General features: G+C 40.5%; 2 protein-coding genes across 5 annotated transcripts in view; one reads left to right on the plus strand and one right to left on the minus strand.

Annotated features, from left to right (window-relative positions):
- kank3 (KN motif and ankyrin repeat domains 3) overlaps positions 1 to 14968 on the plus strand; it is a 29560-nt gene extending 14592 nt beyond the window's left edge. The window contains exons 2-12 of one of the 4 annotated variants that reach the window (XM_083970141.1): positions 2952 to 3026; positions 4626 to 4719; positions 4932 to 6797; positions 7246 to 7348; positions 7594 to 7830; positions 7979 to 8069; positions 8453 to 8672; positions 8810 to 8952; positions 10611 to 10811; positions 13264 to 13365; positions 14344 to 14968. In XM_083970141.1, the coding sequence (XP_083826267.1) occupies positions 4683 to 4719; positions 4932 to 6797; positions 7246 to 7348; positions 7594 to 7830; positions 7979 to 8069; positions 8453 to 8672; positions 8810 to 8952; positions 10611 to 10811; positions 13264 to 13365; positions 14344 to 14406 (3063 nt within the window). In that variant the 5' untranslated portion in view covers positions 2952 to 3026; positions 4626 to 4682 and the 3' untranslated portion in view covers positions 14407 to 14968. The remainder of the gene's footprint in view (positions 1 to 2951; positions 3027 to 4625; positions 4720 to 4931; positions 6798 to 7245; positions 7349 to 7593; positions 7831 to 7978; positions 8070 to 8452; positions 8673 to 8809; positions 8953 to 10610; positions 10812 to 13263; positions 13366 to 14343) is intronic. The other 3 variants (XM_083970143.1, XM_083970142.1, XM_083970144.1) reach the window with 3 other exon arrangements.
- Positions 14969 to 16708: 1740 nt separating this feature from the next.
- LOC310984834 (GTP cyclohydrolase 1 2-like) lies at positions 16709 to 18453 on the minus strand (the record flags this gene model as incomplete). Its single annotated transcript, XM_083970164.1, has 6 exons — positions 16709 to 16838; positions 17026 to 17110; positions 17194 to 17225; positions 17325 to 17380; positions 17518 to 17627; positions 18183 to 18453. The coding sequence occupies 6 exons, from the start codon at positions 18451 to 18453 to the stop codon at positions 16709 to 16711; spliced, it is 684 nt and encodes a 227-aa protein (XP_083826290.1).
- Between the last annotated feature and the right edge of the window lie 729 nt (positions 18454 to 19182).

Consider the following 19182-nt stretch of genomic DNA (forward strand, 5'->3'; position numbering starts at 1 on the left):
TGGTGGTGGCAGGAGACGAAGAGCAGAGAGCAGAGACTTGAGTGTCGGGATTGTGCTGCTAATTACTGTTGGTTTCACAACCTAATTAACTTTGCAGCACACTGTGTTATTCAGTTTTCTGAATAATACTCTATAGAAGTAAATACCTCTCTGCGTTTTATAAGTTACTGGTTGTAAAAAGCTGCAGTTTATGTTGTCGTGTCTGTCGTTGCAGCTGCAAATTTAGTTTTTAACAGCGTTTCATTGTGTTAGAAATGTACATATATCATCAGCATAGTAACAGGCCTTTTCAATTCACTGTAACATTAACTTATAGAAACCTTTAAATCTTTTGTTCCACTGTGTTGCTGAGTGTAATATCTTTACTTTTTTTGTGATTCAAATGTATTTTTTGTTTTAACATAATATCTTTACAAACATTTTCAAATGTCACAGATATTGCATAAACAAACTAATAGTCTGTTTAAGAAAGTAAGAAGGAGAAAGTGTAATGTATTTACTGATACACACTTCCTGTTTTAATAAATCAGGAGTGTTATGTGGAGTTAGCACCTTTAAAAAACAACAAACAAAAGCCTAACCTGTGTCAGTCAATCGTCCGACAGTATCCTGTGCCAGAGCCTGTATCTACATCAGATCAGGTTTTCCTTGGTGTTATCATTCGTCCTTTTCGTACTGACCATTAGGAGATCTGTTCATAATGTCTGACATGTAAATGACAAAACGACAAAATCCACCGTCACATGAGGCTGAGTTACTCAAACCAGCGTTGCCCCTGTTTGGTTGCAGTGGAGGATGTGACAACAAAAAACAGGGAATCTGTACTAACGATGTTGCAACTGTGGAAGACATAGATATGAATCAAGGAAATACTGTTTAAACTTTTCGTTTTGGCTCTTGAATATAGTTTTGCCACAGACTTGCCAGTCTGCCAGAACCTGGTTTGTTAATTGCTTGAACTGGGAAAAGCCTGAAACTTAAACTGGCCTATTTATTCATGCTTGGTCTACAAGGTGCCTTGTTTTTTTTTACATTTAGTTTCACTAACAAGTTCTTGGCTTGGCTTTTCTAAAATTGAGCTGATTCCACAGCTCTGACAATCTGGAGCATATCTGGGTAAAATTGCCTGCACACAGTCGTAATTACTAATGTGTGGAAAACATGGTGCGCTATGTTTTTTGTGCACCAACAATGATGATGTCACACCGAAACTGGCCCCCAGAAACACAAGAACTCCTTCTTTTATGTTTAAAGACACATAGTTTGTTGTCACTGACATAAACCATGGCACTGCTGTACAGGAACTATATTCGGACCTGTACTTTCTACAGGATGGTTTATCTGATACTGTGCGTCTCCAATCTGCTTTTTTAACTATTGTCTCAACAGATATGGAGGTGAAGTTACAGAAACCGGAGTCAGACTTCAAACTTCAACTTTAAAATCTTAAATTATCCAACCCGACGGGATTACATGTTGCTAAAACTACCCAATAAACAAACAACCAGCGCATCGTGCTGCGTGTTTATGAGCTCTGGTGAACTTGTTTTGAATCCTAAACAAGACCAAACCATAAAGTCAAAGCACAGTAAAACTACTTTTTCTCTGTTGCGTCCTTGAAAACCTTTCATCTGATTGGTCGTGACGCTGCAGCAGCATCACGTTCGCTGTGGTCTGACCCCATAGAAGCAGCTGTCGGGACCACTGAGCAGAAACAGAGCAGCGACTGATAAGACACAGAAACAGCAGAAACATTTATCTCTGTTAAGAGAAGACTCCTCTTTTTTTTCTCTTCCCACTGCGTAGTTTAATTAATCCCTCATCCTTAATATAATTAGCTCTAATTAGCCCTCTGTCTGTCTGAATGCTTGTGGTCTTTTCTTCAACAATACAGTATCTGTTGGCTGCAGACTGAGCTGACAGATGATCTGTGTGTGTTGAATGTGTGTGTTTATGGGTTATCAGCAGTCAGTCAGTCGGAAGGACGACCAGCGTGTTGCAGCAGCATGTGTTAGTGCAGGAATGTGCCCGAGGCTGCTGGAAAACACATCAGTGTGTGTTTGAAACAAAATGAATGATTGCATGTATCTGAGGTTTTGTGTGTGTGTGGGATGGGGTGTGTGTGTGGGGGGGTGTTACAGGTTACTTTATCTGACACCATATGTTTTCATATTGCTAAGACAGACAGACAGACTCTGTTTGCACTGCACAGATTTTTAAAGAAGACACTGAAGAAGACACTTTTTTTATGCAGACACACACACGCAAACTCACGTTTTATGACCCCCGGATGGCAGCTCTTGTAATTTTCTTTGTAAACCCACACACCTGTGGTAGTGAAGTTTGTTATGTTCACCTTGTCACAGTTTATGTACAAGTCTCCTGTTGTCAGGGCTTTTCCATACATGCCTTATCAATAGGAAGATCTATTAGCTAGAGAGAACGGATGTGAAAACCAGTTTCAAAGTTCAACTGAGGGAGAAAGAGCAGCAACAGAGCCTTTTCTAACTCGGTCTCGTGACTCGCTTCAAACTATTTAATGTCATTGTATTAATTGCTTAATTGAGAGCAGCCCTGACATAGCTGACAAATTTACACATGTACATATTCACATGTTGGACCAACGCCAAAGTCTCCTTGACAAAGACGTGTGTGATGGCGTGCTGTACTGGAGTAATGAACATATTGACTTGTTTCATGTCTTGGTGTTTGCCGTCTCCCATGTGTTGAGATCTGGTGACTGTGAGTGACAGCATGTGATTCTCATCATTTCCTTACTCAAAGCATTTAGTGTGCTCTCATTGTATGTACAGGAGCTTTTGGGTTCATTATGTTTCTGCATTTACATTTACGTTTTCCTTTCCATTTTTTCCCAATAATGTGGTGTGTGTTTTTGGATTGGTCTTGATGATCTGTCTCTCTCTTTCTCTCTCTCTCTCTCTCTCTCTCAGGGCTGTGTGGAGCAGGGAGGAGGCAACCAGCCTGAGCTCCAGCTGCATGAGTTGTTCAGTGAGCGGCTGAGAGAGGTACAGTACACCTCACGTCAACATAACTTTAATTCAGCACTTTGATGGCTATTATTGTAGCTGTAATAGTCTGTTGCTCATATTGTGATCATGGTACCAGTTGTGACACAATAAATCAATACAGATTAGAAACTTCATACTTCATATAAACCAGATTTGATTAAATTGTGTAGCTAATAATTAATGTATGTATGATTAGATGACTGTGCGTGTGTTTGTAATGAAGTCAAACAGCTGTGTAAAACTTCTTGGATGACAAACTACTTGTATTAGTAAGCAAACATGTTGTTCTGTCATGTAGACCATGGCAGGACAAGAGGTGTCCCGTTATTGAAGTTAATATCTTCTCCTTTTCCTCTGTAAATGATGTGACTGTTAGGTAATAGTAAGTAAGTATCCACTTCGTGCAAACATTTCCATTTTCCGTCAGCAATCCTTGCTAACTGGTAGCTCTTTCCTGCTGTACAGGAAGTGCTTTAATGTTTCCTGTTCACGTCAAACAAGAAGAAGAACCAGGTTGTTGATGGAGCAGTGAAAGCTACTGTGTCAATACAAACAAAGACATTTTTGAACAGATTGTGTTTGTCTTTTTAAAAAAAAGGACAATCTGACAACTTATTCGCATAATTGACGTCAATGCAAATTTCACTTTCTAATGTGCTTCTCTGCCACGTCCACCCAGTTTTGTATTTCAGTACTTTTGACGTGTCTGAATACATGGATATTACGCATTGAGGAAATAACTGACTTCCCAGAGAAGCGGCGCTGGTCAGGGTTTAGTGGTCTTGTGGTGAGGACAATCCTGTGGTTTTCCAGTACAGCTGGATGGTGCGATGCTGAGTATTGTGGTTTTCCCTCAGTTCTTGGTTGTTGACTTTGTTCAGAGGTGTTTCCCGACGAGTGCTGTCGACGCCGTGTGCCAGAAGTTGACAGTATACACACATGCCTAAAACACGTACCTTAACTTTAAGTGACATGTAATGACTCTGACAGGAAGGAACGCCGCAGTGTAACCAATAGCAAGAAGTCAAGAGCTTGAAGGGAGATAACATGCACGCACACACGCACACAGAGGTATGGATTATGTCAAACTCAACGTCCTTCAACGCCTCTGAAGAGGAAAAGCAAACAAGTGATCCATTTAACAAAACCTCTTTATCTGTGAAAGAAGGGAATTTCACCCTCTTTTGGATTCAGTCACAGGCCGTCACACGTGCTTAAGAGCCACGAGAAAACACATGAACCTTTTCAGGCCTTTCTATGCTTTGTCGTATGTTTACAACAACTATAAAGACACATCGATGTGTGTCTGTGTTGCCTTTTAAGTGAGAGCTTGGGTTGTTTAGAGTTTATCCTGGTTTGTCCCGAGCTGCTTCCTATTAAAAAAAATATATAAATGGAGCACGTGACATTGAAGCCGACTGAAAAATCGATGATAGGAAATCCAAACATCGTGACACTTGTTGACAGTCAGAAAAGAAAACAAGTGATAAACTTCCTGCAATGTCCTCACCAAAGTGCTCTGTGCTGTTTTCAAAATTACATCCGTTTCCTTCCACTTGGAGAAACTCATTCATTGTTACTGTGTGTTTTCTTTAGCCAGGTGTTGATTTGAAGCTGTGTGTGTGCTGAAAGGTCCCAGTTCTGAAAAAAAAAATGACTCAGTCGGTGCAAGTTACCCCGAAGCTGCCTGGTAAGAACCTGCATGAAGTTGCTTTTGATTGTGTATTCCTGCCCTGATAAATTTTTGTATTTGCAAAAATGGAAATGTTTTACCGTACAAGTAGTAAATATTATAATTATAACAATAGGCAACATGCTAAAGAAATGTTGAAGCAGGCCTATAAAAGCAGTGAAGAAGACAACTTAGTAAGACAACCAAGTAATGTGTCCTGTTCTCTTCAGATCTGGGCTCTCCATTTATCTACAGTCAGGAGGAGGCTGACCAGTCAGGCTCTTACTCGGTCCAGACTCCATATGGTTTCCAGCTGGATCTGGACTTCCTCAAATATGTAGAGGAAATAGAGAGTGGGCACAATCTCCGCCGGGCGCCTGTCAGCACCCGCCGCTCGGGTCGAGGGCTCAAACTCTCCCAGAGGAGTCCCGGGGTGGGCGGGCGCACCAGCGGCTGGACATCCACAGAGTCTCTTTCATCGCCGGCCAGCGAAGATGGCAGAGCTCCTCCGCCGCCGCCGCCACGCAACCGCCTCGGGTCAGCACCCTGCGAGGCGCTCTCTCTTTCTCCCGTCACCCTCCTTACTGTCCCTCCACTATCTGCCGGGGCCAAAGTGCCACCTCCTCCACCTCAGCGCAATCCCAGAGTCGAGCGGACTCTCCTGGAAACCAGCCGGCGGCTACAGCAGGAACAAACCCACCAGCACCAGAATGGAGGGCGCTTTCAGCTGGCGGATCCTCCCAAACCAAGCGTACCCTCCTCATCCACTCAGGCTGTGCAGAGTAGCTGGACTAAACCCAGTCCTCAGACCTCTGGGCGCAGCACTCCCGCTACTGGCACCGCAATGACTCCGATCCCTCCCACCCAGCTGCAGACAGTTAGAGAGCAGATGGCTACGGCCTTGAAGCAGCTGAAGGAGATGGAAGAGAGGGTGAAGGGTGTTCCTGCGCTTGAGAAAGAGGTCGCCAAGCTTCGCGCAGAGAAAGACATGCTCCTGTCGGCGCTGAAGGAGAAGAACGCGACAACGGAGGCGGCCCAGCAGAAGCAACAGTCTACAGAGTCGTCTACTCAAACCACAGAGACCTTTCAAACCCAAACTGACAAACATATCCAGAGTCGACTGACTTCGCCGACCTCGCCTGGTCACAAAGGCCTCGGAAAATCCGGTGAGCTGAAGAGACTGACAGAGAAATTTGAGGTGCAGGGAGATAAAGCGCCTCCACCAGCACCTTCAAAAGTTTACGTAAAAGCTCCAGAGAAAGTTTCAGTTGTTGAGAAGAAAACAGTGGCTGTTGGGGACGACATGCCAATGGACTCTGTCGTTTTCTACTACAGCCAGGGTGTGAAAGACGCCTCCGAGGGCACCGTGGTGAATATCTGTGAGAAAGGCACAGGAACAGACCCCCCTCTGGTTCGTGAGGAGGGGGTACAGGTCAGAGTGGAGACTGAAGAAGCTGAGGTTTGGGTCATGGAATCACTGCTTGGACTGACCAGCGAGGCGCAGCGGGAGATCGACACCTTACAGGACACCATTAAGTTCCAGCAGGAGACTATTGTGTCTCTGGAGGATCAGCTGAGTGTTGCCGATAAAGACCTGGGGACGCTTAGAGCCCAGATGGAAGAGAAAACCTCCAAAGTCACATTCGAGAAGGGGGTTCTTGCAAAACCAGACACGTCGAACGCCCAGGTAGAGACACTTGCTCCTGAGTTAAAGCATGCGGTTGTTTTGTGTCGCCCAGAGGTGACCGACGCATGCGTGGGTGAGATTTTAACAGCAGATCAGACTGAACAGGGCACTCAGACCGATGCTCTGGAGGAACCAGCCGAACCCGAACCAGCCCCTGTTGAAATGGTCAGCACTGGGTGTCAGTGTGAGAGCTTGGTTGAGGAGAAGACGGAGAAGGCGGAGAAGGCGGAGAAGGCGGAGAAGGCGGAGAAGGCGGAGAAGGCGGAGGAGCAGAAAGTTACAGTGCCAAAGAAGAGACAGCTGACCATCGCCGAGTACAAGGTCTCCCCTGAAGAAGAGGTTGTCTGCACGGCAGAGACGAAAGAGGGAGACCAAGGACAGAAGACATCAGCCAGCATCACCAAGACAGGTGAGAACTAGAGGACTTTCCTTAATTATAGTGTTAAACCTGCTTCCGAGATAGTGTGTGTTTGCTCCAAATGTTTTCTTGTCCCAGAGAAATGTCGTTAACTTACCATTGTTGCAAAAACTTAATGATGCATCCTTAGTGAATATCAGGCAACATGTAGTAGAGAACGGAGATATGTAGTGGAGCATAATGGAGAAACACACAATACCTTATACCTAATACCCAATACAAGTTCATAATGTCTGTATTTGAAAACTCACTTTATCATCATTAGTTAGAAGTGATTCAGAAATTACAATGACACATACATAATGTGTTTTATAAGCAGTTTCTCTTCAGAGACAAATATCACATCCTCTCTATTCATGCAATAGAAACTCAAAGTTTCGTGTGAGGTGCACTTTCTTTGAACTATTGTTTGATCGCTGTGCTTTCCTTGTGGCAACAGGTATGCTGAAATCAATCATGAAAAGGAAGGATGGGAGTAGCTCGGGTGAGAATCGCACCGCTGGCAAGAAGAGCCTGCAGTTTGTTGGTATTCTAAATGGAGGGTGGGTAACATGAAACCTATTTTTTATTTTTACCAATGTAAAAATATAATAAGGGGCGACAGAATGTCTAGAGGTTGGAAATAACAGTTTGACCAGGGCACAGGTTTAACCAGTAAGAAACAAAACCCTTTCCTTCACCACAGGAAGCGCTGCTTCTGAAAACTTCTAGGCAAACTGCCTAAAATGTGAAGTGCACAAGTTGGGAATCTATGCTCCGTGTTACAGCAAATATTCTTGTCTCCCAGGTATGAATCAACGTCGAGTGAGGAGGAAGAAGAAGAAGAAGAAGAAGAGGAGGAAGAAGATGGGAGCTCTTCTGGAGAAAGTGGAGAAGGCGAGTGTTTGGATAGCACAGAGGAGGATGAAGCAGCTCTGGAGGAAGAAACGTCTGAGGAGGAGAGAAACGTCAACCTGGACGAGAGCGACACTGATGAGGAAAGTTTGAGGGCTGAAAGTTACTCGTCTGATGCTGTGAAAGAGAAGTGAGTGGCTGTTGTTAAGACTGAAACAACAAAGTTACTATATTGATATATCTGCAATTTAAGGGGCGCCGAGGCGACAGAAAATAGGTTCAATCCAAAAGAGTGAAATGTTTTGGTTCATCTTCACACCTTTGTGTTTTTGTCGCAGGTTTGAGCTGAGCTCAAAAATGCGTGAAGCTTGTCTCATTCTGAAAAACCACCTGAACGATGATATTAAAACACTGAAGAGTAAGGAAGTGGTGCGTCCCTGCATGTTTCTTCAAATTGTTTTACCACAGTCACACATTTAAATCAATAACTCAATAAATCATAGTCATTTTATGTCTTGATTACTTAATGAAAGTAATGTGATTATATGTTATTGTTGGGGATATTTTTAGCTCCAGCAAACATTGACTGAAAATTACTGAAAATTTCTGTTTACCACTGTTTTTACTGTGTGTTCAACCACAGATCATAAAAAAGGGTTCCCTTAACAATTAGAGGAACGTCAGCCTTCTCACTCTATAAATAAACACTGTATTCACATTTGTTTTTAGCTTCTAATTATGATCTTGATCTTGAGATGACCCATCTCTGGGCAAAAATGAATGAAAAAATGAATTTGTGTCCTCACTCTCAGCTCTCCAGCACCCACACTGTGCAGCTCGAGTGGTTTCGTATCTCCAGTGCCAAGATGGCTCAGCCTCCACGGGTGTCCGACTACCTGATGGCGTTCTCCGAGGTGTCGTCAGTGCTGCTGGCACACGTGGTCAACATGACCGACGGCAACGGCAACACTGCGCTCCACTATAGTGTCTCCCACTCCAACTTTGGCGTGGTGGGGCTGCTGCTGGACACAGGTTAGTGACCGACAATCATCCAAACTCATGACTCTACTGGAAGTTCTGAGATGTTTATGTGGTGCATTTGCATATGTGCGATCTGTGTGTTTACTTGTATGTATAAATAAATGGAAATAAAAACGTGTTCCCTCCAGGTGTGTGCTGTGTGGATAAGCAGAACAAGGCAGGCTACACTGCCATCATGCTGGCTGCTCTTTCTACTGTGAAGAAAGAGGAGGACATGGCCGTGGTCAAGAGGCTCTTCGGCCAGGGCAACGTCAACGCTAAGGCCAGCCAGGCGAGTCACAATAACAGTTTGCAGAGCCCTTAAACTGGTCACACCACCCAAGTGCTCTGTTTACTCTCTAACAGCAATTTATATCCTTTCATTCTCCCACAGTCTTTCTACTGCAGTCATGTTTGGTATGCAGCGTTTCCCTGTTAAAATAATTAAACATGGGACAGAAAAAACATAGGATAAAGTGGGTTTTTGCAGCATGTCTTTGCCGAATATAAACCTGGCTTTTCAACTCCAACTGGTTTGTAATGTAACTTTAAATGTATAAGTCAAAACAAGCCAGTTTTAATTTAATCTATTTTATGCTTAGAGCAATTTTGAGAAACCAAAATTAAGAAAAGTGAGAAGAAAAATAACAGTGTTGAGATCTCAATGAGTAGTTAGTTGCTGGGTGGTAATTAAGTGGTGCGTTCAAAGAGACCAGAGGAATAGCTGGTTATAGATCACATTGATTAAGAGAATGTGAGTTTAAACGTGTGGTTCCTGAGAAACTGTTGACTGCGAGTGGTTTTCCCTGGTTGATCAAATCACATTGTGCCGTGTATGTGCTTGGAAACGGCGCCTGACAGGCTCCCTCTCTGCCAAGTCATAGGACTCTGAATTTATAGTATCACTAGCTATAAATCCAATTACTGATACTTGTTGTGGCTGTGGGGAACAAAACACAAGGCACGCAATGCAATTTTCGAGCCAGGAATTTAGCTCTCACATTGGGAAGTTATTGAGTTGCTGAGGGACATTTTCAAAAAAATACTTGTTTGACTAGACTCTGAATAAGTTACTCAAATTTATTTGAGAAAATTAAGATTTTATGACCAATATGACCCAGCTCATAGGGAGACATGGATTTTAAACAGTTTAAAATACTGAAATAGTAACGCTTAAACACACTTACATCATAAGGGGAGTCAATCAATGTTGTTAGAGAAAAGTGATACAATGTGAAGCCTAAACTAACACGGCCAAAGCCCCCTGCATGGGGGGAGATAAGGGGGCTATCACTCCCTGGTTAATGTATAATGAACTTCATTTAACCAATACCATTTTTATTTGAGTGCACAAATTCCTGTCTATATAATATCTACAAAGATTTCTACAATGGAAAGAAAAAGTACCACAATGCAAAGCTTCCAATTTTGTAGAGGCAAAACTTTCTGTCAGCCTGTAACAAGACGACACAAAATGATTAGATGATGAATGACTGTTTTGAGGGAAACAGTTTCCCCCAACAAAACCCTAGTATCAGGTTTGTTGTGGGAAAGTCAGGAATGAACTGAACAGATAAAGAAAGGGTAAATGAATAATTAACTCAAACGCTCTTTAGCAGGGCACTTACCACGACAGTTTCAAAGAGGCTCTGCAGTAGATGTGACTGTCTAAACCTAAATTTGGACAGTTCTGAAAAAGAGAGAAGATGTGTGTGCCTGCAAAACTAAAAAGTAAAACAAAGCTATATCTTTTTTTATAGTTAATCTTGGTTAACGTTGACACTTTCCTCATTAAATAGCAGAACAATAGGAGTAGTGTCAATAAATCAGTCTTGTCAGGAGGTTGAATTTGAGGGTGAAGGTTTTTTTTTGATGGTAATATGTCTTCATAGCATTTGGAAAACTGTTGTCGTAAAATAATATTATATTTATAACTCTATGCCTTTGCAGGCGGGCCAGACAGCTTTGATGCTAGCTGTTAGCCACGGGCGTCAGGAGATGGTACGGGCGCTGCTCGAGTGTGGCGCAGACGTTAACGTGCAGGACGACGAGGGCTCCACGGCTCTGATGTGTGCCAGCGAACACGGCCGAGCTGAGATTGTCAAACTGCTCCTGGAACAGCCTGGCTGTGACATATCCATCGTGGATAACGTAAGCTTTTTCAAATTTGATCCATTTAGCCGATGCAGTCATAAAAAGAAACTTTAAGTGGGACTTACTGCGAGGCCTGACGCTCAAGCCAACTGCTCAGACTGCTGGAAACATCCGAATGTTTTCTCGTCTGGGATTCAGCTTAATCTGAGTTCAGGAAATGGCTCCTCACGGGAAATTGGTCTACGCACTTTCCCTCTCCTTGTCACCTCTCTTCTTCTCTTCTTTAGTTTTTCCTCAGTTTGCAGAGATAGGCCGAAAGCTGAGGAGCCATTATCAGATTAGATTCATCTGCCCCCCATTTCAAATCATTGCTGTTTACAGGAAACACAATCACTGATCTACTTACTAGTCCCCGAGAGATGAATTAGAAAACCGCAGCTCTTCTGTTTACGGCCACAGACTTGCAGATTTCAGTCACAATGCCCCTCAGGCTCTTGTCCGCTGCATACTTTACCACATGGCCTATACATAAGTCAGCAGCAACTGTCCATTTAAAGAAAAAGGAGAAACAATTAGTTCATCTGAATTTGAAGACGTATCATTTTTTTCAACCAAATGACTACAATTACCTACTAACTAAAAATATTAAGCTTTAATACAGAAGACCTGCAGTAAATCCTCCTTTCACAAAGGTTCAATGTTAAAACCTTTTATTAAACTTGTTAAAGAGGTGTTAACTCGGCTGTGGTATCACTGTGAGTGTGCAGCCTCCAAAATGACCAACACAAACTGAACAATATAGCGGAAATCTTACCCAGGAACAGAAACTCTGCTCGTGAGATTTCTTGCTTCATTTGATTGTTAATCTGCGCAGCCCTGTAGTTTTTAAAGGGATTTCACAGTGGACTGGTCTGTATGCTTGGAGAGAAGCCAGGAAGACAGATATTTGAGTGTTCACATCTGTCCCAGAATGAGTTGGCCTTTCAGTGCAGGCAGCTCCTGGATTGTGTTTCAGTGCGGTGCAGCTGGACCAAGCAGTGGACCCAGGAGGGGGAATATTTCTAAAAGCCCCCAACTCCCATGTCTTCCTGAAACAAAAAACAGCATGACAAACCATGAGTGTAAAGTAAAAGACATACTCAGCTGCCAGTTTTGTTGATACAGTCCTGTCTTACCTTCGTGTAGATTATAATGTTCATTCAGTTTGTTTAAAGTGTTTTAGAAAGATGTTGACAAAACTGTATGATCACTCGCTGATGAAGTATGTGCTGGAGATTAAATTCATGCAAACAGGTGTTTCTGTTATTTAGCCTGTCCTAATGATATGAGTAAAGTGGACAAAATAACACAAGCACCAGTTAGGTGTACATCAAAATGACCATGAAGTTGAATCAACACCTTTCTAAGAAGTTTCAATAAAAGCTGAAGAATATAACCTTTTAGAAGATAAGATGTATTGCAGTACTGCTTAATCTCAGTAGGTATACTGAAGTAAAAAGGAACCAGTGCTAGTGCTAGTTTGACTTTCCTGTCATACGTTCTTTATACCAAAAACCTTTTTATGTCCAAGCTTGGGGTTCAGTATGCTCTAAGGAACAAATAATTTCTGTTAAATAAACCTAATACTGTCTGATTAAGTCTACACATGTGGAACAGTTGGGTCATCATGGAGGTTTCATGGTATCCCAGTCGTATATTAGAGCTACATTACAAAGAGTTGAACTACATTTTATGTTATTTCTTCTATTTTTAAAACAAATGCATGCATTACAGGGCTCTTATCCAGCTGGATAGATCCTTCATGTGTGCGATTTTGTCAGCCCAAAAATTTTGGTAATGATATATTGGCTGTTTCTGTTTCAGCCAAGATATGTACGCAAAGCGCATCTGACTTAAAGTATTCATGTTTTATGTTTTCTTTACTGTGCTGAAAATGTACTGAACTGTGACCCAAAAACCAAGTTATGTACCAAACTGCTATTTCTTTTTATACCTTTACACCTCAAACATCAACCAATCTAACCTACACTGTTTAAAAGGCAGATGTTGAATAAGATCCAGGTTTTTTTGTTTTCCAACAATATGCAAAATATATATTACTCCCTGCTTTAGGTTTATGGAGTTCAAGCCACAGAGTGCTGCTCAGTACGACAAGCAGGACACAGCAGAAATCTAAACTAAAGGAAAAGTTTAAATACTGAGGATGCAGGGCGGCTGAATGTCCTGGACCATTACTGTCCAGTTGAGGATGTATGATAATGACTTGAGTGACTGGAATGAATAAATTGTCCCAACATCACATGAATGATGTAACATACCCAGACAGAGGCACAGTATTGCAGTACCGAGTGTGTCAAGAAAAAAAGGGCTGGAAAAAGTAACAGCCACGTGCAATGTCCATCACATGTTCCATTTGAAACTGTAAAGCCCTCTGTTCTAGTGAGAAACTCACTCTCTCTGTCTCTGTCTTTCTATTTGTCCCTCTCTTTCTTTCCTTTACTTTCTGCAGGACGGGAGCAATGCTCTGTCCATCGCACTGGAGGCGTCTCACAATGACACAGCTGTGCTGCTCTATGCTCATATGAACTACGCCAAGACCCAGACTGCTATGGTGAGCCCACCCTGCCGCCCAAACTAAACACCCCCTACACTGTGGAGACGCTCCCACAGAGACACAAGAATTTAATCTAGGCAAATAGGGAGTGGGGTGGTCACAGTTAATATATACTGTATATGTGTATGCAAAATTACAGTCATTAGTCAAATGTACAATCTTGTTAATCATTTGATTGTATACTGTAACACATAAAAGGAAACAGCTGGGAATAAAGGGAGCATAAATACAAACATTTCAAATCACGAGTTCACTTTTTCCATTACTCCAGCGTTTCATTTCTGGGATCACGAGCTGTACGGTTTGGAGCTACCACCTTTAAATCTACAGTCAGCTGTTACACAGGCAGGCTCTTAATTGGTGGAAGCCACATTCTTAACAAACTCGAAGTGAGCAGCGTCTCATGTATTTTATATGGGTAGGATGAATACCACATCAGCTCTTGAAGCCTGAGTTTGGGTGTGGGCTGTGCACTGACTGTAGGTGCACTGCTGCCCCCTGCTGGTACCATTAAGCTCCTGTTAAAAGACACAGTAAATATTCATTGCCAACATATTGATGTTAATATTACAATGAAATTATTTTAATTTAAGTAATCTAAAATACAATACATGTTGGAATACAATTTAAGTAAAAAATGTATCATTTGCATACAGATGATGAATGACAGTAAAACCCTAATGATGTGATTGTTTATATTTGCTAGACTCCGGTGAGATGACACCTGTCCAGTCTAATAAAACCCCAAAGAACTTCTCTACCAAAATTTGAGTTTTATGATGCCTGTAATAATAAAATGCTCAGTATTTCTTTAACCTTTGATTGTTCACTTTTCTAATAATGTAACCAAGACCTCGTCATTATCAGTGGCAGAACTGTTGTGTTGGACTACATGGGTGCACAGTATTCATTTTCTGAATAATAAATTACAGTATACACCTTTAAAACTTGACTCTATATCTCACACTCTTTCAGGGGAGTCCACAGGCCCAACAGCGGAGCCCTACTAGCCCCCATAAAACCTGGTCTACAGACTGACCTGACCATGGCCGCTCACTGAGGCGGTGGACACGGACGAGCGAACATAACTGGATTTGAGCTGAAAAAAAAAAAAAAAGCTCCACTGGAATTTACCTAAATATATGTACATGTATTTATATCTTGCCATATGTCCTGCATTTATAAGTACTGTTAATATGAGAATATTATTTTTCCATAAAAGTCGTGAATTGTTATATTATATACTTGACTAATATGAGCTGTGTCGCATGTTGAAAATGAGGTCTCCAGCACTTGTTTTTTTTTTTTCTGTGACAGGAGATGAGGCCTTACATTTATTATTTGCACTCCACTAATATTTTACTGTACAGGGCAGCACACACAGTGATGGCATCCGATGCGCAAACAAACAAACCATAATAACTCCATGAATAGGCTGCTTTACTTTCACATCTTCTTGTGTGCTATGGACATCAAATGACACAACACTGCTGGAGTGTGTTCTCTTGTCTACCCTTTCTGTCCTGCCTTGGTTAACCAATCTGTGAACTTCTTCACCTTCATAGTCTGCACTAACTTCCTGTGCATCGTTTGTGCATAAACGTATACATATCTATGTATATATATATATATATAAAAATGTCTGAAATAAACATATTTACATAAAAACTGTTTTGAAATTTGTGTTATTCTGGGAGCAATACAAGTATTTCTTTATTGACACATGCACACAACTACATGGCTAGCCTGTGAAGTATTAGCAATCTAAAACTCACTAAAATTAACGTGGCCACACACACACGTGATAATCGGACGGACATTTGATCTGACAAGACCAATATGCACCCAATTTGTACAACACCAAGAAAACTCAAATCCTGAGCACTGAAATGAAAACACTGCTCTTGAAATATTGTGGGGTCTTCCACTTTAGTTACAGTAAAGAAGAAACACAATCTATTTTAGCAAATCTTTATAATGCTCTTACTCATACTGAATACACCACAAACATTCACAGTTATCAGTAAGAATGCAGTTACTTAAACATATAGGTAACACTTTACAATAAGGGTCCCTTAATTAACGTTACTTAGTACATTATTAAGCATTAATATATAAACTAATGTTAATTAATGCTGAGTAATGCATACATAATGATAACTCATTACAGTATTCAACTTTTATTATTACTTAATTTATTAACTAACTTTGAGTAGTAAACATTAATTAACTGCTTACTAATAGGCTACATTAATTAATGTGTTTCCTAATCCTAAGTAATACATAATAATGATCTGTAAACAGTTAATTAATGCTTAATAATGTACTAAGTAACGTTAATTAAGGGACCCTTATTGTAAAGTGTTACCCAAATATATTTATACAAATATTTATTTAATATAATTATGTTAATTTAAATAAAGAAGACTGGAGATATAGGTTACAGATAATAATTGGTGATATTGATATTGTCGGCTATTGTGGTTAAGTTGTGATTAACTGTCCTCAATTTTGCCAAAACATCCATTTACAGCAACCGAACAACGACTAAAGAACTACTAAAACTTTGTGAACTGCTGGGTGTAATGATTTATTTTTCAAAATCTGTACTTATTTTGCCAATGTCAGTCTATATCACAAATTACATTTTATGATGGATAAGCTCTTGATTGAGTGTGACCAATTATGGCTCATTAAAGATCATGACCATGGCTAATCTTGAAAATGTCAACACTGCCTGATGTGACAGTGGGGATACGCAAAATATGGTTCTTGGAAGTACACATCATGAAAAAGAAATAACATTCATGAACATTCAAGTCAATCTTTGGAGAACAGACAGCAGCTATAACAACCTTGAACAACTTTTCAGATTTAACTTGCTGACTGTACAATGTAAGGGTTCAAAAATAATGACAGTGTTAATGTTGGTTACACCTCGCTCTCAAACCACAATCCTGGAAATGAACCGTCTGAGAATGGAGAGAGAGAGCTCTGGGACTTTAGAGGGTTGAAACTTAATATCTACGTATACTTTAGAGTTTCAAAGTTTTAAGTGGAAATTGAGATTTTCATGGTTGTTTCTTTCTTCCTGCACTCAATTTAACACTGTTATTAATATGATTTATTTTATCATGATTGTATGATTTCATGAAATACCATTGTTTTGCTTTTTTAAAATATAAAAGACGGAAACAAATATAAGATCCAGCTTGTAATTTATTTTCAGAACATTTGAACATGTACAGTATACACATATACACACACACACCGATAACTGATATTTGATCTGCCTGACATGGCTGACAATGCGTACACAACAACACCACTGCCAAAATCTTTACTTGTTTAATGTTAGAGTAAGAAACTCGCTCCGAGTCTCGGGATCATCATGAAAACTTCCAAGCATAACACTCGTGACAGTACTGGCATTCATCTTCTGCACACCTCTCATCACCATGCACATGTGACTGAAACACAAAAAAATGCAGTTTAAACAATGAGCAACACTCTGAAGCACACTCACAATGTATACCAAATATTACATCGTAACTTGACCATGATACAATAAACCATTTACCAAAAAGATAAAATCTGCCATTCTTATTAAAAACATGTGACGTCGACTATTGGCGATTAAAAAATATGAATACTCACGTAGCCTCAATCACCACTGCCACTCCAGCAGGCTCCAACGCTTCAGTGATAGCTGAAGCAATCTGTTTGGTTAGACGTTCCTGAACTGTGGAGAAAGTCTCAAATTATAAATCACACATCACAGTTTAAAAACGATAAGAAATAGATGTAATCGCTACTCATTTATACCTTGAAGCCTCCTGCTGTAGATCTCAACAATTCTGAAAGATAACAGAAAGATAAGCACACATATGCCTGAATTTGTGCGTCTGTCAAAGTGTTTGTAATGTATTGTTGTGCATTGTATTGTCATCATTTACCTTGCAAGTTTGCTGAGGCCAACCACTTTCTTGTTTGGGAGGTATGCTATGTGAGCCTGAAACATTGAACACAGCATTGCTTATTCTCAAAAAAAACAAAAAAAAAACCACACAAAAATCTAAACATATGTATAATGAATATTTGAGTGATAAGTGAATATCATAATTGAAAATAATTTTGTTATTAATTTACCTTGCCAAAGAAGGGCACCAGGTGATGTTCACAGAGAGAAAACAACTCAATGTCTTTGACGATCACCATCTCGTCATGGTTTTCATCAAAGATGGCGTCGTTTAAGATATCTGTGTGGACAATTAAAAAGCTTTACATTATATACTTTAGTGAAAGAAAGGAGATCAAACACGACATTGTGACAGATTATTTGTTCATTAGTAAGGACCTTGCACTTAGTAAAATGTGATACACTGAATTTTAAAATTTTTCATAGGACCTATGAGCCGTCAACATAATATGTTGAGCTGTGGGGCAAAATGGATTATATGGATTATAGTCATGTCAAAACACTCTCCGTCCTTTAACCTTGTTGAAATGTATTCTTCTGTAATGCTAGATTAAATGTTTGTCAACATTTTGCATGAATAATAAGAAAAAAAAGAGAGAGTCAGTGACTGTGTTTCCTATTGTCAACACTTTGCATTTAGGATTATATGATGACTGATGAACACGCATTCAACATAAGTGTTTCTATGGAACAGTAATAATTCAAACAGTGGGATGCTCTTTGAATAAAAATGGAAACCAACACATTTTTGGAAAATTAAACTCAATGTATCAAAATGTTTCTTTTTTTCTTTTCTTTTTTTAAATCAGTGGGATAAAAAAAATTCTGTCCTTACCTTGGGTTGTTTCCTTGTAGCCTTTTGTGAAGAACTGCATGGCTTTGGCTGCACGCAGTGGTGTACGCAGAAGTCCCTCCCGCTCCACGTCCTCTCCAAGCTCACTCAGTATGGTGCTGTAAGCTTCCTTAATGTGAGACAGCTTGTTTGACTCTGCATTGTCTTTGCAGCACTTCTCTTCTTTGCATAAACCATTTTGTTTGGACTTAATATGCATGTTCAATAAATCGGCGACTACACCGTTCATCTCTGAAGCATGGTGGTACTCCATTCTGGCTTGTAGCTCTATTTTCGGTGAAAGACACTGCAGGATACGATGACACAGGCCCAGAGGTACACTGTCGGCTGAGTAGTGTCAGGAAGTGCATCGCCTTCATTATAAAGCCTGATGAGGCCCTGAGGCAGCAGCATCACAGGAGCCTCAAGACACCCATGCAGAAAGAATCAATTTCAAATTCTATGCATCAAATGCCATGGAGCAGCATTTAAATGATCCTGCTATCACGTCACAAGCAACTTCCAAACAATGACATTAGAAACATTTATCCAAATACACATACGTAGACACATTGTCCAAGTCACCACAGTTCATTAAGTGTGTTGTTATAATAATAATAAATAATAATAATAATAATAAATAATACATTTTATTTATACAGCGCTTTTACAGCTCTCAAAGAGGCTTTACATAAAACCAAATAATACATAAGTGCTCAGTGCAGAGAGGAAGAAAGAAAAATAAATTAAAAGTACATAGAAGGACAAACAATGTGCAATAACAATGTGTGTTTGTGGTTAAGAAAACTGATGGGGGGCAGGGGCACAGAGAAAGACAGCTATTGTTGCAGGTTAAAAGCAGATTTAAAAAGGTAGGTATTGAGTAATGATTTGAAGGTGGATGGATTAGAACAGTCACAGATGTGTTTGGGGAGGGCGTTCCTGAGGGAGGGGGCACCTATTCACTTTAAGTCAAAACTTGTAATCAAAAATAACACCAGTG

Source organism: Trachurus trachurus (genome assembly GCF_905171665.1).
Source record: "Trachurus trachurus genome assembly, chromosome: 4".
NCBI lineage: Eukaryota > Metazoa > Chordata > Actinopteri > Carangiformes > Carangidae > Trachurus > Trachurus trachurus.